This window comes from Aspergillus pseudoviridinutans, assembly GCF_018340605.1.
Source record: "Aspergillus pseudoviridinutans IFM 55266 DNA, scaffold_4, whole genome shotgun sequence".
Taxonomy (NCBI): domain Eukaryota; kingdom Fungi; phylum Ascomycota; class Eurotiomycetes; order Eurotiales; family Aspergillaceae; genus Aspergillus; species Aspergillus pseudoviridinutans.
The window spans coordinates 3,270,843-3,292,916 of record NW_025091284.1 but is presented as its reverse complement, the minus strand read 5'-3'; the positions used below and the strand labels follow the sequence as shown (position 1 = coordinate 3,292,916).

Below are 22,074 nucleotides of genomic sequence, written 5' to 3'. Positions count from 1 at the left end.
TATTACGGCCTCCTCTGCGCCGCTAAATGCTGCCTTTCCTGGGCTACGAACGAAAGTTGCCTAACAATTACACACAATATTTGGCAAGTCTACGAAAATAGTGTGAATTGGACCGTCAATGATCGTCAATTCTACATAACAGTACATCACTCAGTGTCGGAATCCGCGAACATGTCCTCTGCCTTCGGTCGCGGTTTTCGAGCTGGAGGCCCGGATTCGAGCTGAGATGGCGTTTCGGATTTGCTGGGCGCTTCTTCTTTCTGTTCGGTCTCCATGGCCGAATCCTCCTCCAGTGGCTCTCCATCCGGTGCTTCTTCTAGGTCGCTGTCTTCCATAGGCTCTCCGTCTATATCACTCATAGGCTCTCCAACCAGATCACCTCCTGCTGTAGAAGCGGGATGACCTTGGTCGATGTCCATTCTGCTCTGATCAGGTTGAGCAGGAGGACGCGAAGGGTCGAACTTCCCGACTGTTTCGTCCTCCTCCAGAGTCTTCCAGCGACTCTTGCCCTTGAAAAACGCCCCAGCAGCCCGATCCGCCTCCGCTTTCGCCTTTTCTTCCCGTAGTTCCTCTTCTGTAAGCGGCGGTTTCTCAAATACCTGAGAGAAGTGTTCCTGACTCGACTGCGGAAACACGCACCACCCTTCCCAGAGGTGCAGCAGTGAACCTACGCTTCTCTTCCATTTCTCAGCTCGTAACCGTCCCCAGTTCAGGTCTTTCTCGAGTCTACCTAGGTGCTCAAAGACCCGGTGGGACTTTAATGCTGCTTCAAAGAGCTGTCGATAGCGCCAAGCATGGCGCACACCACTCGTGGCAGACGACGAGAGAATGTCGGAGACAAGATAAAGCCCGACCAGCTTGGCGGAAGATGTATCCATGTTGCTTTTGGACGATGGAGCTTCTTCACCCGAAGCGTCATTGGATTCATTTCTGGTAGCTTCCTGCCGAGCGAGACCCTTTTCAATCTCGCGGTCAGGATTAGCCCCAGTGTATGCAAAAGGGTTGATGATGTTGGACACTATCATCTCCACCACTTCCTCAGCGCCTGCGCCAGCATGTCCAATGGCAAAAGCGGTAACGCGTGCAACATCACCTTTCCGTAACTTCGCATGAGTGGTTGGGAGCCGAGCAAGGAGATGTGTGAGTTTGGCTTTCTGTAGCGGGTTCATGTAACCGAGTCCTTCGTTACCAGTACCAACTCCGTCGGCTGGCGGAGCGCCCCCTAGGTGTCGTCTCTCATCCTCCCCGTCTGACATTTCTTCGTCGGACGAATTGTAATCCTCATCGGAAACAAACTCATCCATGCGTGTGGTGTATTCAAACTTGATGCCCGTCTCCGGTGATACCCAACTTGGGCCACCCTCAAATAATAACGATGCATTTTGACTCCTACCGCGCCGAGCCCCTTTAGGATGGCTGTTAGTGAGGATATCCCATAGTTTCCAGCGATAGTACACTCCTCCAGCACTTCTTGGATCCCACAGCCACGCCCACTTCTCATCTCTTTGAACCTCAGGCCGACTCATAAGTAGAGCCTCAAATTCCGGGCCGTAATTTAATAAATTCTCCAAGGTCTTGTGTATCAACCTCAGCTGCTTCAGATCTGAAGGTGTTTTCACTTCCACCTGTGTGACGGGTCCGCTGCGACCATATGCTGCTCCATACGAGGTTGGGGGCGCGAAGCCACCACGGTGAGACCCAGGAGGGGGCGCACGATTCAAGCGGCCTCCATAATCCGGGGTAATGGTCTTCGCACCGAATGGAAGAGAGCTTGTTGACGACGGACCCACGGTGACCGGCATCGAGGAACTGATTGCGGCAGAGGAGAGATGCCTTGAAATCGAAAGATAGTATCCCCATCCTAGATATCTGTTTTGTAGTGCACTGACGGTAGAGTCTATGTCCGAGGCAGCGGATTCATTTGCAAGAGTGACAATGGCGGAAATGGACTTGCGATCGGTCGGAGACTGATTGGAGGGGCGGAGGATTTTCACGTTGTCGACAGATAACACCGATGGAATGAGCGATTTGATTGCAGAAGGAGAAGTTCCGGGAGGTAATGAAGCCAGATAAAGCGTAGGTTTTGCCGCTGCTCTCTCGGCCTCTTTCGCATCGGCTGCCCTGTCCTCCTCGTCGTCCGAAGTGCGAAAGGCCGACGCAGCCGGGGACGATCCTGAACCGGTGTTGTCAAATCCTAAGATACCCTGCGCTGACTCTCTATTCCTCTGAAACGGTTGGAATCCTTCATGAGTACGTTTGCGAGATAGCGACGACGGGGGAGGTCCCAGAGTCCCCGGGCCGCTGCTTCTAGGACCTGAACTGGTAAAATGGCGTTTCGCAGGTCCACCTCCAAACGCGGCGCTTCTTCCTCCAAATGTGTTGTTCGGCCTACTTCCGGCTGCGAATCGATCGGACGGCTGAGAATCATCCTCAAATGACTTGACAAAATCCTCGTAAACAGCAGCTGTCTCTGCTTGCTCTCGGGCACGCTTGGCTTCGGCTTCGGCCTTTTGACGTTCGAAGAGAGATTTCTTAGGGAGAGCGGACAGTTTGGCCGAGATATCTGGAAAAGCCTTGGACTTTGCGTCGTCAGGCATCGTGAAAGAGCCGCCTATGCAGCAAATCACTTGTCGTGAGCTTCGCGCTTAGTAGACGTAGCGTATCGTAGTGGCTCGCAAGTTGCAATCATTAAGAGGCTCTCGGAGCGGAGGCGGAGATCGTTGCAGCCTGAGGCAGAACCAAGCCAGCTCCAATACAGTGCGACACGACCTTAGCAACAATTACTCTCATGAAAAGCATCAGCCATGGCCTCAGCGGAAATACAGACTCTGTTGCGATTTTTGTCAAAAGATGCCAAGTTACCATTGGCGTCTGCCATGGGCAAAGTCATGGATCTCCAGAAAGCCAACCTAATATCGTATGAGAACCATTCTAAGTCTCTMCATCATATGCAGCTATCTAACATGGAACAGCGTGGAGCAACTTTCAAAAGCAGACATTAAGTCTCTTCAGGAGATTTTCAAAGATGACAAGGTCGCTAAACAGGTGCTGAACGCTGCCAAGAGAGCCTCCAAAAAGCGTCAAGCGCCAACTGGCAATGCAGACTCGCCACAGAAAAGGGCCAGGGGAGCAGCTGGCATTGATACCACACCGTACGAGACTGAATCGGCACTTTCTTTGCCTATCTCATCGGCGTCGGAAGATGAGCTGTCGCGGATTATTCTGTTAACTAACAGGGCGCCTCTTGTGCTCGCATTTGCAGTCTGTGTCTTGAAATACACGATGCCAGAGCAGCCAATCTCCAGCAGACTCAGCCTTGCTCAAGCTGTGGTCAGTGCCAACAGCCGCTCGAAGGCCATCAGCCTAGGAATTGAAAGCGGCAAAACCGCGGAGCAAGAAGGTTGGGGTGAAGGCCATCCTGTAATCAAAGTCCTAGGGCGAGAGATCAATGTTCTAAAACGGTGGGATTATAATCCCCAAGAAGGCAGACCAACAGAAGAACCAAGCCTAGAGCAAGATGGTGGGAACGCTGCCGCCGCATCTGCCGAGATCTTGGGCAAAGGAGATTCAGATGGCTCAGACACATCGCCTCCTCTTTGGGGCGTGGATCTTGAAGCCCTACGGACTGCCCAGGGCAGTGGTGCGAGTCCTGCTACGAAAGGCAATACAAGTCTTCCCATCTTCACGCCGAATTCTGCAAAATCATATCTCTACAGATCCTTTACTGAAGCGGTTACAGGGACTGCAGAGACTGACAGTGGCTCCAGCAAGACAAAACGCAAGTCGGTCAAGCAATTGGAAGCCGAGAAAGAGACTTGCTTGGGCTACTTACTGCAAGCTATAGACCTGGTCTGCCAGTCCTGGGCCAGCACTCTCAGCAAAGAGGAGCTGGATAGACGTGCTTGGGCCTGGTATCTTCGCGTGAGGCCGGACGTTCAGAGTGGGCCAGGAGGTTGGGGCGAAAAAGGGCAAGTGAAATTGTCGGATATCCTGGCGCTCCGAAGAAATCCTTGAACAGCCTGCCTGGAGCTAGCTGCACCCTTACTGAAGAGAGCTTGCCGTCTCCGCTCTCTTCTGCAGCGCGTGCTGCACTTTCGCCGCTTCTTCTGCGTTCCAGCTTCTCACTCATACTCCGCTTTCACAGCGGCAGGAGCGGTCGCCTCCTCAGCTTTGGTATTCTTGGCACACCTGGCAAGGGCGAGCTCCCGGTACCCTTCATCCTGGCTAGGGACTGCAGAGCGCCAGCTGTCACCAATGCGATGAAAGTATGCCTTCCAGTCAAACGAGTGCTGGAGCATGGACAGCCGCTGTCGCCGAAGCAAAGCGGCGCCGCGGAGGTCGGAGTAACTGTTCGTTCATATTCCTTGTAACAGCAGCCTTCACCGGTGATCGGGGGAGGAGAACCGCTGATGTGTGCTCGTCGAATCACCCGTCGTCGGCGTTCCTCCACGCTACCAATGCAACGTCAAATATAGCGACTACAATATCTACAGAAATAGCGACGCAAATGATTGGATATGACTGGCTCTGTTTTCGTGATTGAGTCAATGACTACCTTGCATCTCCGTGCTTGATTGAGACACTGACAGGCTCTACCGGAAAAGCGTACAGGTATTGCGGTTCAGCTAGATATTACTTGATGAGTGAACCAGACTTTTTGTAAGCCCTCACGTTCTAGACTTGTAGAAAAGTACTCCGATCCCCGAACACTCATATTCGAAGAAACTAATAAAATATCGACAAGGTGGATCAAACGGATGAACTGTTCTCATCCGGAGCAGTAAAGGCAACATCCAATGTCATTGGACGGAGATGTCTGTTCCTGTACCAAAACCCTACGAACCAAGTTCAGAGTTCGATTTCCTGATCCAATGAGCTTTCTGTCCATTGGATGAGGCAGCCTGGTACCTGAGACGACCAAGTCACCGCCGGATACTCTGCCCTATGAAGATTGTAAATGCTTGTCTCGCGGCAGAGTATTATGGTTCTCTATGCCGATTGATTTTTCACGACACTCTTTTCCTTTCCGCCTGTCCCCAAAGCTATGTCTTAACGCTGAGTCTTGTGCGGAGTGGGAGAGATCGATGACAATTGTTAGGCTCTTCAGTCAGTTATGCACCTTTTCGACTACCATATCTCCGTTAAAGGATAATCTCGATAGATAAATGACGGATCCAACGGACAAGTGCATTTCGGAGAACTTCCTCAGCGTCCCACTGCCCACTCAGATTTAGGTAGATAGAGTTTGGCGTTGGAGGTAGATTGGGTTCCACCGGAGTCCCAGAGAATCGCCCATCGGTCCGATTCTCGAATTCTACCTTATATATTTAGTTCTGTTCTGTTGCCTTCTATGGTAATTAAAGTGGGTTTTGGAAGGAGTAGGGGCTGGGGTTTAGGCTCTAACGATCTTTTGCGAAAATAGGTAATCTCTCAATGTGCCTTTACGGAGTACCCTGTATGGAGTTTACAACATCGTTGAAAGCCGTCAGAAGCATGTCCATGGATATCTCTAGAGTGAAGAAACGTCGATCCGAGGAATATGCCATAAATAGTATGTATCTCGTTCATCACATCATCATTGCAGGAAATGGACGTCCGGAATGGCGATAATCAATCCTCATAGGGTGCTATTTTCTATGGCGTATTTTAACTTGTTTCAGATTTGGAAAGGTCAGGCTCGTAACCTAATTACAGCTTGGCTTCGTCATAATTCAAGGAGAGTAAACCAGCTCACCTTATGGTAATGGACGGCTTCATCCCAGTACTTCTGAAGGTACCTAGGTAGTACCTTGATAGCCTTGAAACCAACAGAAACCGAAAATCATCGTCCGTTGTATTGATCATTAGTCTGACAATTCTGTGTAGGTAAGCTGGATTGACTCTTCTAGACAGTTATCACAAGTGGCGAGTCTCCGCAAATTACCTTGCTGCATCAAGGTAAAGTACCTTACTCCGGTAAGGTACCTACTTGTAAGATGTTTCGATTATTTGTATTCACGTAAGAAATACGAAGAGATGGGTGGACGAATGTCATCATCAACAAATATCTAATCAACTACTGAGCAGGAACTAGTATCATCAAAAGCCACAAAATCGACTTACCATTCTCTGCAAGATAACTAATTCATGGAGTCCAAAAATTTGGTCTAGACCAGAAAAAGAGCCCACATCTGATGTCCTCGTTGTTCTGCGACCGCACACCCTCCTCAAAGTCTCGCTCGTTACTAATTATTAGTTAGACGGAGTTCCTCTTTTTTTTTGCAGTCAACTCCCTTAGTTTAGTTTGTCTGGTGCGCTAAGGTAACCTAACCACTACCAGCCCTCCATACTCCGAGGATTCTACCAATTGCCAAGTCTCCCCGTCTCGCTCTCGTTCTCACTCTCCCTCCTTCTCCTCCCAGTGAAACCCTTCCAACACCACTACCACCCACCGTTAACATCACCATCAACATCAACATCAACATCAACAACACCATCCTCATTCCTTATCTTAATTGGTATAATCTTTCTTTTATTTGAAAGAATAATCCATTTCTCCTCGACATCCCAACCTTTCGCTTCAGCCCTCTCTGATCCCGTTCCTCTCCATCATCCATCTGCCTAGATTCCAGTCAACCCGGAACAGTCTCGTTCAGGTGACTGTTTCCACCCCCCTCTCTGGCAGACTGACTGGACATCAGAGGAGGCCCGACAGGGCTGTGTAACGCCATGTCTGGGCGTCTCTCTTCCGATCGCTCGCGTTCCTTATCGCAATCCTCGCAGTCTCTCCCTCAACGACACTCTCAAGGACTGGATTCCGACTCAATGCATCATCGTTCTCCCTCCGGTCGCTCCTCGAACGTTAATGTCTTTTCAGATGAATACTCACTGGAACCGATTGACTCTGAACAGTCTACCCTTACGCCGCGCAGCCCCTCAATTTCGTCCACCGCTTCATCTCATACGCTTCGTTCGGCTGCCCTTCCTCCTCAGAAAACATACAACACCGTGCCCATTGATCCTCCAGATGTGATCGAGAATCCATTTGGCGATGATGCTAGGGTCTCCTTCGATGATACCCCCCATCGATCAAGTCTACCGCAGAAAGGGGGATTGGATTTTTCTACCCGTGACTCGACTGCTTCCAACAACACAGATGCCTCCGTGGCTCGCCGCAGTCAAAGTACTTCCTCGCGGTTCTCCTTACCAACTCGCGCAATGAGTCCTTACACCGGAGCAACTGGTCCCAGTCACCCATATGCGATGTATCCACAGGTCGGTGTCAGCCGATCGCCCAGCATTGCTACTACATCAACTGTGCGACCGATGGAGCGACCGTTGGGCGATTCAAACGCGCCACAACACCCATATGCCATGTATTCGCAAGCTGTCGTGCCAGAGGAGGCATTGGATACTCCCATTCATAATCCGGTGATCCCGCTCGGATTTCCCGGGCACGAGCAAGCCTATCAGCGACCCCCTGGCCGTGCTGATGACGATGTTGGAGATCTCATAGGGCCTGATGGCCATACCGAACAACTTCCTCCTTATTCACGGTACCCTGACGGGATTCTACCGAAGGAGGAAGGCACACCGGAGTCTGGAGTTGGTGCTGGCATCATCACAGAAGAAATAGCGCGTAGTACGTCGCGAGAGCCCCCCGTCTCAGAGACTTCCTCTAGGACTTTAGTAGCGGCAAATACGGGAAACTCGGTGAATGGGAATCGAAACCCTCCTGAAGAACATGAGGAGCAGCCCGCTACGGGCGTTATGGCGTTTGAGGAAAAGTTGAAAAGCAAAGGCAAGAAGAGGGTGTGCTGCGGATTGCCGATCTGGACACTGGTTCTTATCAGCATCGTTATCTTTGTGGTAGCGTGCATTGCAGGTGTCATTGGGGGCGTTCTTGGGGCGAAAAAGGCGGCGAGAGAGGAAAGCTCGAAACCCAAAGGTCCTTACATCGTCACGGTGACAGCTACGCCCAGGGCGGATGCGACGCCCATCTCATCGATGCCGGCGAATGTGTTGCCTGTGCCGACCGGCGAGTTCCTCATTCCGGCCAATCCCAAGAACCAGTCGAAATTTTGCATTGCTGAGTCGGCTTACACAGCATCATGGGGCTGCATTGGCCGCAGCAAAATCCCGATCATAGTTCAGGGAGGGGATGGTCATCGGCACAATATCACTTTCGAACAACGACCCCTGAGCTCTTCATTCTCCTATGGTGCCCAGGCACCGGTTTTGCCCCAGACCCAGCAACTGACCCCGGCCTACGATTCGGGCGACATGGCCCTAGGCCCTGCCCTTACTTTCTTCACCTTGTTTGACAAGCTGGTTATTGTCCCCCAAGGGACCTTCTCTTCGAATTATGCATCGAAGCGCTCCGTCTCAGAGCGCGACGTGATGGCTGAATCTTTCCATCGCAAGCAGACAGTGCAAGCAGGCGATCGACCGTGGTTTTGTTGGTGGAATGGCACCATGATGGAATTCTTTTTGTACACGAATCAGACATCCAAGAATGCTCGGCAGAGCTCGACGGCTTCATCCGCACCGGGCGAAACGTCGGCCGCTCAGAATGGGAAGAGAGGCACGACATCTGTTGATTCTTTATCTGACTATCCTCGCCGGATCAAAATAGAGGAGAAGCGAAACCACCCTGGTTCCCGAGCGCCCTACTGCCAGCAGATGCAGGTGTTGGACGACGGATCGATAGCAACGGCTTCCCCCGAGAGAATTGAGATCAAGGAAGTGGAACCGACACCGACAACGACCCTCAAAGGCTATGGCAGTGCGACTCAAACCTACACAGCCAAGGCACAATATGAAAGTGTGTGCTACTGCGCATCATTGACCGATTAGGTCGGCTTGTTGATAGGCAAATCTCTTATCATGAAAGGTGTCTTTCGGTCGAGGCGTTGGCGTTCTCAAAGGTGCAAGTAGCTGTGTCATGCATGATCTTCACGACTTAATCCGCCAGAGGCGATTGATCCCAGTTTATTCTCCGACATTGGCGTGCATCTTTATTCCTACGAGGTTTCTTTCTTTTCACCTGATGCGTTCTCGGTTTATGTTCTTTGCCAGAGTGTTCTGACTCGACTTCTGAGCTGAATATCCCTTTCCCTTGTAGCATTTCTTGTCTGGGGATATCATTACACGGCGTTCACACGGAGGTTATAGTGCATAAAAGGCACCTTCCTGTCATTCATGCTTTGGGCTAGTCTCTTTTCTGTCTATGCGTGATCTCCATTTTTTTTTGTTGCAGCTACTGGTCAAGATATTGGGTTACAGCGATAGTATGATGGCAATATCATCACGAATTGTCTTTTCACGGTCAATGGACAATTAAATAAGTCCGAGATTCGTAATTCGCAATTGTAGACCTTCGTATGCTTCAATGAGTTGAAATTATGGCTTGACCGCATTCAGGTGAACCGGTGATCCGCGACGGGATGACTATGTTCAAACGTCATTGTCCCCGATCCAAACAGGACACGGCACGCCACCAGGCCTCATATGAATCGGCTTTTGGGAGGTTTAGCAATGAAATAACCGGTTGTTGATGATCCGGGCGATCGGTTTCTTGATATAAATACTTTTTCCGCGGACCTTAACCCAGTGCCTTCCGACCTGTTTACAACAATTATCTCTAATATACTCCAGTATACTACAACAATGAATCCAATCCTCCGCAATAGCCTCTCATCGAAGGCACTCAAATCCTCGACTCTCCCGATCTGTCGCCAGAGGAGCCTCTTCCGTCAACCATGGCGGTTCTACTCTCAGAGCTCCTACGGCGAAGCGGAACAGAAACCAGAAGGCAAAGCAGAAGCTAAAACGAGCAAGCCTACGCGCGATATAGAACATCCAGGTGAATCTCCCGCCTTTGTAGCTGGATGCTCTCTCTCCTGGTCAGTATAATGGTTCAGCTCCATGCTGACCGCGACGCAGGACCCCCTCCCCCAGACGTTAGCAAGGGCAAGGGCTCATCTTCACCTTCATCCTCATCCTCGTCATCTGGCGGTGGTCCCAGCTTCCAGAACCAGCCACCCTCAGACGAGGAAACCCGCCGCAACAACGACGGCGCTGAGGTGTACCCGCACGCCACGACCAGACCGTCGAATAATGCCCGGCCGACCATCAGCAAAGGGCAGTCACCCAACCTCGACGAGGAGGGGAAACCGCGTCCGGATGTGCCCGAGGACGTGAGGCAGCATAATGAGGAGATCGAGAATCGGCATGACCGGGCGTATAACAAGCTGGAGGATGATGGGAATGTGCAGAAGGTGTCTTGGAAAACTGGCAAATAGAGGGGGCCGGGTGGTTTGGTTGCTGCTTGTTTCGGGGATGGTTGGTTGGAGCTGGGGGTTGGATGCTGATGTTGATGCGGTTGAGTAGTTCCTGTTGGCTGACTATCTTACCGGGCGCTTGAGTCTGCGGTCTTTATATGAGTTGATGCTTGTAGCCGCCCATGTCGAAGGTCATGATAAGGTCGCAGTGTGCGCTGAATGACATGTGTACCATAAGTTGATTTTGAATGAAATTGCATCTTGATGATGATCAGATTCGCGTACAACTTGATGATGCGATAATTGTAATTTCAGGCTGGCTCTCACTGTCTATGTTGATTCGGGCCAGGGTGTATGCGGTGCTTGAGTCGAGTCGAGTCGAGCTGAGGCCACTTGTATGATTTGATAACGACGAACGCGGAGCTCCCGCACCAGTTCGGAGCTAACTTACAGCCTCTCAGGGGACTTGGCCAACACCATTTCACTCTTTGCCCTTTGTGCTCAATTCCGGTGTTTGATTCAATTTTCGGACTATCATCTTTCTATTTGACTGTTATTTTTATCATTTTAGAGTAAGATGAGCGACACAAAGAACAAGTACTCGGTCATCCTGCCGACGTACAATGAGCGCAAGAACCTCCCTATCATCTGCTGGCTACTCGAGCGGACATTCCGCGAGAAGTGAGAATAATTTTACTTGCTGCCTTCTCAATCAATCGCACGAGGCTAATTGTGTCTGCCCTACAGCAACCTAGACTGGGAAATCGTGATTGTCGACGACGGCTCCCCGGACGGCACCCTCGAAGTCGCCAAACAGCTGCAAGCCGTCTGGGGTCCCGAACACATCAACCTCAAGCCGCGGGCCGGCAAGCTGGGCCTGGGAACCGCATACGTGCATGGGCTGCAGTACGTCCGCGGCAACTATGTCATCATCATGGACGCGGACTTCAGCCACCACCCCAAGTTCATCCCCGAGATGATTCGCATCCAGAAGGCGACGGACGCGGACATCGTCACGGGCACGCGGTATGCGAGCCGCGACGGCATCAAGGGTGGGGTGTACGGCTGGGATCTGTTCCGAAAGTTCACGTCGAGGACGGCGAACCTGATTGCGGATGTTATGCTTATGCCTGGTGTGAGTGATCTGACGGGGAGCTTCCGGCTGTACAAGAAGAGTGTGCTGGAGAAGGTCATCCACAGTACGCAGAGCAAGGGGTATAGTTTCCAGATGGAGATGATGGTGCGGGCCAAGGCAATGGGGTTCAAGGTTGCCGAGTGTCCGATTACTTTTGTCGACCGGCTGTACGGGGAGAGTAAGTTGGGCGGGCACGAGATTGTCGAGTATCTCAAGGGTGTATTGAATCTGTGGTTGAAGGTTTGATCTGTCTCTCGTTTGTGCTTTGGGGGGTTCTATTCATGGTCGGCTTGGACCGCGACATGCTACACCATACCCTTATTCGTCTCTTATGCTTCTAATACTGCCAGTGCCACTGCCATGTTCTTTTGATATCTACTTGCTACTCTGTCTTCGGCCCTGTGTGTACAATAAAACGTGAAAACTACGTCATGATTTCATTCCACTACCGTCTCGCATTGGTGCAAAGCTAGATACCCTTCAGATAGCGAGTAACGCGCTCAGCAAGATCAGCCTGCCCCTGATCATTGACATTGTGACTTGCCCCGGGTATGATCCCGCTGTTCTGGTCCCACGTCCCAGCCTTCCCAGCATCAGTCGCCTCCCTCCACCGCGCCATCAGCGCCTCCTTATCCACCCACGGCGCCGCAAACTCGTCGTTCCCCGAGTACAGCACCAGCAGCTTGGACCTCAATAACCCTCGCGTCGCCACAGCCCCAAAAGTCTCGCCCAGCCGCTGATCCGTCAAATCCGAGCTAAACAGATCATCCTCCGCCGGCTCGCGAGGACTATCCGGACTCGCTAGACTCAGGAACCGCCGCGCACTGACAGGGTCAGGCGGCAAGCCAAGCTTGCTGCTCAGATTCAATGGTAGAATGATATCGCCTACGGGAGCCTGCCGCGCCAGCGAAACCAGCTGCTCCCACGAGCCCTTTGCCTCCGCACCCACATCGCCTGGCTTGCGCGTCTCCGCGAGTATGGCTTCACGGTCAGACACTGGCGCTTGCATGATCGCACCGTCGACTACAGGACGGTTTCCCTGAGTATAGAGATAGTGCAACACGTCCTGGCTTCCGGTCGAATGGCCCATGATGACGATCTTCCCTGGCGCCGATGCCGAGGCGGACGAGGCCTTGAGTGTGCGGACGAAGTCGATGCATTTCGCAATCTCCTCGACATCCTTGTCGAGACTGGCGATTCCCCACCCGCCGAAGGAGGAGGAGAGCTGGGCCTGGAAGACGGACCAGTCGGTAGGTTCGAGKGCGGCGGCGAGAGGTGCTACATAGGGGACGGTGCAAAGGCCGTCTGTCAGGCCGCCGACGAAGATGAGACTGTGTGGTTTTCGAGGGGTGGAGCTGGTGAATTCAAAGGCGACTAGCTTGGGGGCCTTCTCTCAGTCAGCTTGTGCTTGATCCGTTGATGTGTTGGTTTGATGCTTGTGAAATTACATATTCATGCAGTGTTCCTGGGTGTGATTTGGACATGTTTTAAGCCTTTGTTTCAGATATATGAAGAAGGGATTATCGATTTTGTCTGTGAGGGAACTGACTATCAATTATCTACTGTGTAGATAATGGTTAGTTCGTGGTAGTAGTCGTAGGACAGGCAGATTTGTCGCAGAACCGACGATATCAGGATGTAGCTCCACTAGAGCGGGGCCTACGTTTGAAGTCTGTCCTCGAAACGCACCTCAGGACAATGATCAATTCGATTGAATCAGTCTTTTTATTAAAACAGCAAACACGGCAGCCCTCTTGAAAAATAGGTATTTGTTTTGTTGATGCGCCATTGATAATGTGGGGTATCGATGAGGTCACTGGGTGTTTTGAGTACGTAAAATTACGCCGAAACCCTCATCTGCTGCCGCTGTCGATACGAAGATCTTCCCATCGTTTTGTATCGCCAATAGGTAGCTCTGTTCCTGCCGATCAAACAGTCGGTGCATGCCATGAAGTGACTGATTAGTCTTTGATGAATATGATCGGTTTCACCACTTCAGAGGATGTGATCTTATAAAAGAATGGTCTTTACATATAGTCATTGAAATCGTCACTTTCAACAACATCATCAAGAAGCCAGGGCGTTAAGGGATATCGCCAGATGCCTCATACACGCAGGTCCAACCGCCTATCTGGGGCAAGGGCCAGATACACAAGCGATCCCTTTGAGATCGCGGGAGTCAGTGATGAATCGGACTCGAGAGAAGGGACCACTTCTTCTCGGCGAAAAGCAAAGCAGCCTGTCCTAGCAGATGATTCCTCAGACGAGGAGTACGAAGAGGTCCAGACTGAAAAGGATGAAGTTGGAGGAGGCGAAGATGAAGACGTAGAGATGGTCAATGTCCCCGACGATGATGATGAATTCGTCTCCGACGAGGAGGACGAAACCGATTCAAAGAAGCCCAAAAAAGCCGGGCCTTCGCGAGTCAAGAATCCCAGGCGACGACACGAGGACGGCACTGTCGCTATTGCTGACGATGAGACTCACGTCCGGGGGACGTGGAACCCCGGCGAGCACGTGGGAAAGCTGACCCACATGAAGGTGACCTTTGGAACTGACGAGAGGGATCTACTCTCCATGGCGTATACGCGGGACCGATGGGCCAAGGGCGTTGATTCGACGTTCCCTACGCGTTCTTCATTGAATGAAGCAGAGAAGTTTCCTGACTACACATATGGGGCGACCTTTGGCGTTGAACCGGAGGAGGTCAGGAAGGAGAGTACTCGTGGTTGGGACTGGTACTACGCCGATGATGTTGGGGGGCGGTTCCGCAAGAGGCAGCGGATCGAGAAAATAGACGAGGAGGAGGCTCGTTCACGGTATATGGCACAGCAGGGGAAGAAGCAAACAGTATTAATAGGGCCAGTGGATTCTCAGACAAGGATCCGGCTAGGGCAGAATGAGTCCGCCAATTTCGGCGAAGCCTGGAAACCTGGGGCGAAGAAGAGTGGGATAGCAAAGGATTCAGCAGAAGCAAAGAAACCGCTACGCGAAGGGTGGCTGCTCAATCTGGGACAGAAGATTCAATGCATGGCTTGGACACCCAATCAGTCCGGTCTCACGCAGTATCTTGGCGTCGTGGTGCCCATCACCAAGGAGCAGAAGGGAAGTTACCCAGACCCCTTGAAGAATCAAGCTGGTCTTCCGTTCAGATCTTCTGCTCCTTACCCCTGTGCATTGCAACTGTGGGCGTTCAAAGCCAAAAGAGAAGACAGCTTTACGAAGACCCTTGATATGAGCGTTAAACCGAGGCTGCGGTTGGCTCTGTGTACCGACTGGGGTGATTTGCGGCGAATCGCTTGGTGTCCTATGCCCCGGGCTGCACGGGACGAGGATGACGAAGATGCTTTGAGGAACCTGGGACTCCTGGCTGGAGTTTGGGGAGACGGCTATGTTCGAGTTATTGACGTCAAGCTGAGCCGGAACCCGAATGCCACAGAGTTCAGTAAGTAGACCAACAGAGGACAATTGATGGACCTTCAGCTGACGATCTGTAGACAAGGTGCACACTCCAGTTTTCGAGGCCAAGCCCCCGTCGACAGTATGCACATGCGTGGCTTGGCTTTCTCCTACTGATATTGCTGTTGGCTGTGCCAACGGCTTTGTTGCTATCTGGAGCATTATAGCGTCAGAAGAGTCATCTTCAGCTCCTCTACCTTACTTCTACGAACCAATTCACCGCACTTATATCCTGAATCTGGCGTCGGCCTACCCAACTCATCCTCACCTGCTGTGTACGACATCTATGGACGGGGAAACCCGCTTGACCTCAATCATCGATTATCGGAAGGACACCGTGGAAACGACCCGTATGCGAATGGCGTCCCCCCATGCTGCCTACTCTCCCTTGCTCCATGCATTCATMTCAAGCGACGAGAACGATTTTGCACGGCTCCTCGCCGTGCGGCGCTTCTTCACCACAACGGCAGTGGCAAGGCTACCAAGTACAGTCTCCGCTCTTGCGCCGTGCAGTTTCTGGCATCCAAGCGTCCTCCTAGGCTGCGCAGGCGGCGAAGTCATTGCGACAAGCCCCATCCGCCGATTACTGCACCCCAAAGAGAAACAGTGGCAGCAGACCTGGTTCACACACGAATGGGCGCGCGGGCAAGATGCGGACAGCGCGGGGACGAGTCGATTCATCGACGGTTACCGCGCTGAGAGCTTCAGTCTTTTGCGCAACATGGTGGGTGATCGTAGGATGGTCAACGGCACGATGATGATTACCATTTTTGACGAACCGAGGCACGTTACTGCATTGACGTGGAATCCTAACCAGTTGTGTGCGGGATGGGCCAGTGCTGGACTGGGATGTGGATTGATTCGGGTTGAGGATTTGGCAATCTAGATGACCCTGATATGAAATGACCCTGCGATGTGACAGCTGGTAACAGCTACAAGAAAGAATCCGCTAATCTTACATTTTTAGGTTATGTTGTGACCAGGGCCGGAGTAGTAGTAGTGTGACCATCTAGATCCATTGTATCTCTCAATCAGAGTACAGCTATGAAGTACCCCTCTACCTCTACTACTAGTCTAGGTAGAGAGCACCAATCTACAAGGTGCTGCTCTTTGTCGTAGGTCCAATTCACTGGATTAAAGTTGCTGTCATCCTGACGACATCGTATTCCATATTCACATGTATAAGGTAGTTCTCATATTGGAATATTCACACAGTTCCACAACGGCAGGAAAGATGAGTGGTGAATCTGTTGCTGGCTATTTCTGGGCTCTGCTATGAGACTGTCAAAGTTGATGCGGTGAGAACATGCGAGGCGACAATCAGCTCCAACCCTCTTGCGGTACGGTGAAGCAAATTGTTGCCTATCATCAAGATTCCTTTGGACTGATCGCCCATCATGACGAATCTTCTATCAATAGCATGAGAGATAGAAGACCCACGAGCAGTGGATCCCGCCAGCCACAACAGCCATCCGGCGATGCTTGGCGTTGATGCATGATTAACTGTCTGCACCACAACGTTAATGTTGAGGTCGAGCCTACTCTTCAGTCGATCATTGTAGTGCCAAGCAACTATCAGCAGGATCAACATGCTCAAGATCGGCAGTTAATTGCTTCTGAAGATTGAAGAGTCGAAAGGAATGACATGACAGCTTAGAATCATCGTGGCTGGGCCAGTGCAATGCGCTGCTGCCTTTTCCCAGCCTCCTTATGCGGATCTCGGATGAGTGGATTGAGTCGATGCAGGCCACGACGGCCGCCAGCCTGCATGATTTTTGGTATTCTTTTTCTGTTAAATCATGATGATGAATGTGTGGATTGAGTTTGGCGTTTTGTGATATATATTGTTGGTGACTGGAAGGTGTAGCGAACTTTGAGTATCATCAACGAAATCTCTTTTGCACATAAGTATCTTCTTCGCAACGGCCTTGGAATTATAGCATTCTATTCTATCCTATTTGCCTTTGAAGGATCTATCTACCTTGTCCTAAGATGTATTTCTCTCCCGCGGCAATTCTTCTCATCTCTGTCCTCGGTACACAGGCAGTGCCCGTCGCCATCCCCCGACTGGGAAGCAACACCCCCGTACGCAGGCAAGAAGAGCCCTACTCAGTTGTTAATGTTGGCGGCGCCAATCCCAACGGCATCGACACCAGCTCTGTGGTTGAGACCCAGACCCAGACTGTAACCGCTCCCAGCAACCCCCAGGCTCCCGTGACTGTCACAGTGACCAATACGCCAACATGGACGTCTACACCAGTCATCACTCCCTCTTCATGGGCCACGCCTTCGTCCAGCTCATGCATTCCATCGTCAAAAAGTGTGGCAGCTTGGCCGACACCTTTGCCTGGGGATGACCATTCCGTCTACCCTCGGAGCTTCAACCTGACCCGCGAGTCTCCTCTGCCTCCTAACAGCTTCCGGAGATCGCTCTCGAGCACCAACATCACCGGCCCTCATGTTTTCAATGTTCGCAGCGCCAATGCAACTGAGACGGTGCCTATCTCAGCTCGCACTTTGCTGAACGGCACAATCCCAGCTCGCCACGGTCTCTTGGCGCGGGCTCTCAACCAGACAGGCCGTGTGTACTAGGCGATGTGCATCCCGCCTGCTCGTCTGCTCGAGGAAGCCTCGAAGGAGAGCCATGTACGAGTCATTGTCGAAATAGTGGAAACTTCTTAAGGACTGACATAATGACGGAAACGATTACTGAGATTGACGACTTTTCACTTGATGTGTCCATATGGGAATTTCGGACTTTCACGACTTGATGTGCCACGGTATATTTGAAACGGACATACGGCACGCTCCTGCTTTTGCTTTCTGAGATGATTTTGGGTCATAGATTGTCCATTGTATTCATTTGGTTCCTGCATATATGGGTATTTGTGAGTATGGGGTTTGTTACATAGATGGCGTCAATAGATAGAATGTGATTTTGGTCAGCAAAGCAGAATATCAGACACAATCCCTTATTCTGTACAAGTATCTTCGAGAAGTATTGTCGGTTTATTATTGGCGAAAGAGCCACCGGGCAATACGCTCGTACCTGCAAGGGGAAGAGCAATATCTCACATCCATTTTTCTAACATTTTGGAGTTGGGATAGTGGAGATAAAAAGTACTTGAAATCAAAAATCTTGAATATATTCAATTGATGCTGTCTGGTGTGGTGGATTGCGTCAAATGTACTCAGAATAGCTCTGCCTAGCCACAGTCAGTCCACGTTGGCAGCCTGAGGCGGAAAGAAGCTCGTGCGACCCGCGATGGCATTGATCTTCCTCCATTCGCAGACATCTCCACACGGCCAGTCATTCTGCGACGGTGGATTCTTTTTAAATGGACTGATTAACTGATCGGAGCTTTTATAAACACCCATCTCTCTATACAAGTACTTTATCTCCGCGACCGTCATTGAAGCTCCTCCTCCGCAACCCCCTCCTCTTCCTCGGCCAGGTGTTTACCGCCTGCATTCATCCACGGAGACAGCCCCGTCTTACACCTTTCGAACCTCTAATCGGTCAATTCCGTCATGGCCAGTCCGGTATCACCTCCAGAGGACCAAAGTCGTCTCCTCGAGGAGGCCCTCGGAGTGGTCCGACAGCAGTCGCATATGATGCGAAAATGCTTGGAGACTCCTGGGAAACTGATGGATGCGCTCAAGTGCGGGTGAGTCGATAGAGGCTCCCTAGATATGAAGCAGAGTTCCTAGAGCGGCATTGCATAATTCTGCAGTTGTTAAGGGTACAAATCAAACTAACAGCGATCGTCAATTGCTTCCAGGTCGACGTTGGTCTCCGAACTACGAACGCCGAGCTTGGGTCCCAAGCAATACTACGAGTTGTACATGGCGGTTTTCGATGCGCTGCGACATCTCTCCGTTTATCTGAAAGAGAATCATCCCGTCAATCATCTAGCTGATCTGTATGAGTTGGTTCAGTATGCAGGCAACATCATCCCGCGGCTCTACCTGATGATTACGGTCGGCACGGTGTACATGTCGGTGGAGGATGCCCCGGTCAAGGAGATCATGAAGGACATGATGGAGATGAGTCGAGGAGTGCAGCATCCCATCCGCGGGCTGTTCCTGCGATACTACTTGTCCGGACAGGCCAGGGATCATCTACCCACGGGCTCCGGGGACGGGCCCGAAGGCAACCTGCAGGACTCGATCAACTTCGTCCTGACCAATTTCGTGGAGATGAACAAGTTGTGGGTGCGGTTGCAGCATCAAGGTCCCTCCCGGGAAAGGGAAAAGAGAATGCAGGAGCGCCGCGAGCTGGAACTGCTGGTGGGCAGCAATATTGTCCGGCTTAGCCAGTTGGTCGATCTCGAGCGCTATAAGTCGGGGATCCTGCAAGCGCTGCTGGAGCAGGTGGTCCAGTGCCGCGATGTCCTTGCGCAGGAGTACCTGTTGGAAGGTAGGGAATCTCCGCTGCCGGTGTGTCTCCTGGGATGCGAGCTCATGCTAAGTTGCTCTAGTGATCACCAAGGTCTTCCCCGATGAATTCCATCTCCATACGCTGGATCTCTTACTCTCGGCAATTTCTCGTCTCAACCCGCACGTTGACCTGAAGAAGATCGTGATCGGACTCATGGACCGTCTATCGACCTACGCGGCTCGGGAGACAGAATCCACCGCGGACCCCGAAATACGAAAGCAGAATGAAGAGGAAGCCGTCACAAAGTTCCTCGAAAACCTGAAGATCGCGGACGAAACTAAGAAGGCCGAGGCAGCAGCGCCCCAAGAGGCTCCCACAGGCACAGCTCAAGAGAACGGCGTTGAGCAGCCGTCAACCGAGCCGTCAAAGGAACCATCGAAAGACACAAACGAACCAGAAGCAGAGACCCCCAAAGGCGAGMAGGTATCGAATGCAAACGGCGAGAGCGATGCAAAGCCAGGTGTCCCAGCAGATGTCAAGCTATACGCCATTTTCTATGACCAGGTGGTCAACCTGATCAAGACCCGGGGCTTGCCAATTCAAGACACCATGGCATTATTAGTGTCGCTTGTTAACCTGGCGCTGAATACCTACCCTGGCAAGCTGGAGTACGTGGATCAGGTTCTCGAATTCGCTACGCGTGAGACAGCAGAATACGCTGATCATGCGGATCTGCACGCGGCGCCGACCCAGCAAAACCTCCTTCATCTTCTCCTCGCTCCACTTCGCTCTTACGTCTCAATCTTCACAGCATTGGCATTGCCCAATTATCTCCCGCTCCTGACTTCTCAATCCTACTCCACACGACGATCTGTGGCTGGCGAAATCGCCCGGAGTCTGCTCAAGAACCGAACCCTGATCACGACAACAGAGAACCTCGACCGCGTCCTGGGGGCATTAAGAGTCCTGATCAAGGAAGGCTTGCAGCAGGCTGTCGGCTATCCTGGTTCCCAGCGACGAGGCGGAGAAACGGACGAGACCATTGAAGAGCAAGGATGGCTCGCTCGGTTGGTACATCTGATACAAGCACCCGAAAATGATGTCCAATTAAAGGTATGTTTCTTAGCGCTAGACTGAGTTCAGTTTCGCCGCTGACTATTCATAGCTCCTTCAAGCTACCCGCAAAGCGTATGCCGACGGCAACGAACGCATCCGATACACTACGCCGGCCATTATTACTGCATCTATTCGACTGGCGCGTAAACTCAAGTCTCGTGAACATTACGACGACAATTGGCAGTCACAGTCCTCCGCACTTTATAGGTTCATGCACCAGTGTGTAAACAATCTCTATCAACGCGCCAATCCTGGGTGCGCTGACCTGGCACTGCGCCTGTTTGTGATGTGCGGCGAAGTGGCCGACCAGACGGGATTTGAAGAATTCAGCTACGAGTTCTTTGCTCAAGCATTCACCATTTACGAGGACTCCATCAGTGACTCGCGCGCACAGTTCCAGGCCGTATGCATCATCGCAGGAGCGCTCCACGGCACCCGGGGTTTCTCCAAGGAGAATTACGACACACTGATCACCAAGGCGGCGCTGCACGGAAGCAAACTGCTTAAGAAACCCGACCAGTGCCGTGCCGTGTACCTTGCAAGTCACCTGTGGTGGGTAGTCGAGAACCCCCAACGAGGCGAAGATGACCCCAAGAACGTATGTCAACCCTGTCCCCTTGGTCCCATAATCGCAACTAATCTAGTCAATCAGCTCTACCGCGACGGCAAACGCGTCCTTGAATGTCTCCAGCGGGCCCTTCGCGTCGCAGACGCTTGCATGGACACCGCCGTCTCCGTTGAACTATTCGTCGAGATCCTCAACCGCTACGTCTACTACTTCGACCAGCAGAACGAAACCGTCACAACCAAGTACCTCAACGGCCTCATCGAGCTCATCCACTCCAACTTGCAAACCAACGAGAACGAGCCGAATCCCAGTCTCGAGGGCCCAAAGCGTCACTTTCAGCGTACGCTGGAGTATATCCGCTCCAGAGACTACGAGGGTGTCGTCACGGATCCGAGACAGTGAATTGTTCAGGCACCTTTGTGATATTCGGAACTGGAAATGATTATATCATGTATGAATCGTGAAAGCGTGGTTATCTTGTTTTCTTTTCTCCTCTGTAACTGTTTCGCCGTTTCCTGGCAGCTTGATATCAGCCTGAGCTTGTACTGAATGCGAATGAATCCCGAGACGCTGTGTGTAACATATTCCCCTTGGCTGGTCTGTTGGGTTCTACCAATATAGGTACAGCGTCGTCTTAGCATGGTATAGTCCTTCATTTTATCTTGTACCAGGTGACTGAATGAATTGTCACAGTAGACCGCCGAGCGCTATCAGAGGACACTGTACATTTACCTGCAGTTTACACACTGTGGCAACTACAGCTACAGTTAGAATGAAAACCATGACTCATCGATCGAAGCCGACCATGCAATTGATTTGGCACGGAGGATATGCGTGCTCCATGGGAATCGCCGCATCGCATCATGCGCAATAGGACAATAGGACATACAAAACATAAAATGCCCGTGGACGAAAAGGTCAATGAAAGAAAAGTTGACTCGGACAAACAAGGAGCATGAGACAGACAACAGTCCATGACGCGAACAGAATGAAGACGTGAGACATGACATGACGCTTGACAGACGTAGAAAGGTTATGAGGATGAACGGATAATGGCGTATGATCAGTGAGTAGAGGAAAAGGAAAGGAAGGGAAGAGAGGCATTTAGTCAGTTAATCGTCCAAAGCGCAGAAGTCCGATAATGATGATGATG

At 51.5% G+C, this 22,074-nt stretch overlaps 9 protein-coding genes across 9 annotated transcripts; 7 read left to right on the top strand and 2 right to left on the bottom strand.

Moving 5' to 3' along the window:
- Positions 1 to 146: 146 nt before the first annotated feature.
- Asppvi_006579 (SWAP/Surp domain-containing protein) lies at positions 147 to 2,597 on the bottom strand (the record flags this gene model as incomplete). The annotated part of the gene is made up of 1 exon (XM_043302480.1): positions 147 to 2,597. The coding sequence occupies one exon, from the start codon at positions 2,595 to 2,597 to the stop codon at positions 147 to 149; it is 2,451 nt and encodes an 816-aa protein (XP_043158415.1).
- Positions 2,598 to 2,804: 207 nt separating this feature from the next.
- Asppvi_006578 (uncharacterized protein) lies at positions 2,805 to 4,014 on the top strand (the record flags this gene model as incomplete). The annotated part of the gene is made up of 2 exons (XM_043302479.1): positions 2,805 to 2,917; positions 2,973 to 4,014. 2 exons carry the CDS (start codon positions 2,805 to 2,807, stop codon positions 4,012 to 4,014), a joined length of 1,155 nt encoding a protein of 384 aa, XP_043158414.1.
- Positions 4,015 to 6,708: 2,694 nt separating this feature from the next.
- Positions 6,709 to 8,835, top strand: Asppvi_006577 (uncharacterized protein; the record flags this gene model as incomplete). Its single annotated transcript, XM_043302478.1, has 1 exon — positions 6,709 to 8,835. The coding sequence occupies one exon, from the start codon at positions 6,709 to 6,711 to the stop codon at positions 8,833 to 8,835; it is 2,127 nt and encodes a 708-aa protein (XP_043158413.1).
- Positions 8,836 to 9,648: 813 nt separating this feature from the next.
- Positions 9,649 to 10,283, top strand: Asppvi_006576 (uncharacterized protein; the record flags this gene model as incomplete). The annotated part of the gene is made up of 2 exons (XM_043302477.1): positions 9,649 to 9,844; positions 9,925 to 10,283. 2 exons carry the CDS (start codon positions 9,649 to 9,651, stop codon positions 10,281 to 10,283), a joined length of 555 nt encoding a protein of 184 aa, XP_043158412.1.
- Positions 10,284 to 10,839: 556 nt separating this feature from the next.
- On the top strand, positions 10,840 to 11,643 carry Asppvi_006575 (dolichyl-phosphate beta-D-mannosyltransferase; the record flags this gene model as incomplete). Its single annotated transcript, XM_043302476.1, has 2 exons — positions 10,840 to 10,943; positions 11,010 to 11,643. 2 exons carry the CDS (start codon positions 10,840 to 10,842, stop codon positions 11,641 to 11,643), a joined length of 738 nt encoding a protein of 245 aa, XP_043158411.1.
- Positions 11,644 to 11,866: 223 nt separating this feature from the next.
- Asppvi_006574 (uncharacterized protein) lies at positions 11,867 to 12,881 on the bottom strand (the record flags this gene model as incomplete). Its single annotated transcript, XM_043302475.1, has 2 exons — positions 11,867 to 12,784; positions 12,846 to 12,881. 2 exons carry the CDS (start codon positions 12,879 to 12,881, stop codon positions 11,867 to 11,869), a joined length of 954 nt encoding a protein of 317 aa, XP_043158410.1.
- Positions 12,882 to 13,497: 616 nt separating this feature from the next.
- On the top strand, positions 13,498 to 15,742 carry Asppvi_006573 (transcription factor TFIIIC subunit TFC6; the record flags this gene model as incomplete). Its single annotated transcript, XM_043302474.1, has 2 exons — positions 13,498 to 14,842; positions 14,895 to 15,742. The coding sequence occupies 2 exons, from the start codon at positions 13,498 to 13,500 to the stop codon at positions 15,740 to 15,742; spliced, it is 2,193 nt and encodes a 730-aa protein (XP_043158409.1).
- Positions 15,743 to 16,848: 1,106 nt separating this feature from the next.
- On the top strand, positions 16,849 to 17,448 carry Asppvi_006572 (uncharacterized protein; the record flags this gene model as incomplete). Its single annotated transcript, XM_043302473.1, has 1 exon — positions 16,849 to 17,448. One exon carries the CDS (start codon positions 16,849 to 16,851, stop codon positions 17,446 to 17,448), a length of 600 nt encoding a protein of 199 aa, XP_043158408.1.
- A 939-nt stretch (positions 17,449 to 18,387) lies between these two features.
- Positions 18,388 to 21,323, top strand: Asppvi_006571 (vacuolar protein sorting-associated protein 35; the record flags this gene model as incomplete). Its single annotated transcript, XM_043302472.1, has 5 exons — positions 18,388 to 18,524; positions 18,639 to 19,276; positions 19,338 to 20,350; positions 20,403 to 20,951; positions 21,006 to 21,323. 5 exons carry the CDS (start codon positions 18,388 to 18,390, stop codon positions 21,321 to 21,323), a joined length of 2,655 nt encoding a protein of 884 aa, XP_043158407.1.
- Positions 21,324 to 22,074: the final 751 nt, after the last annotated feature.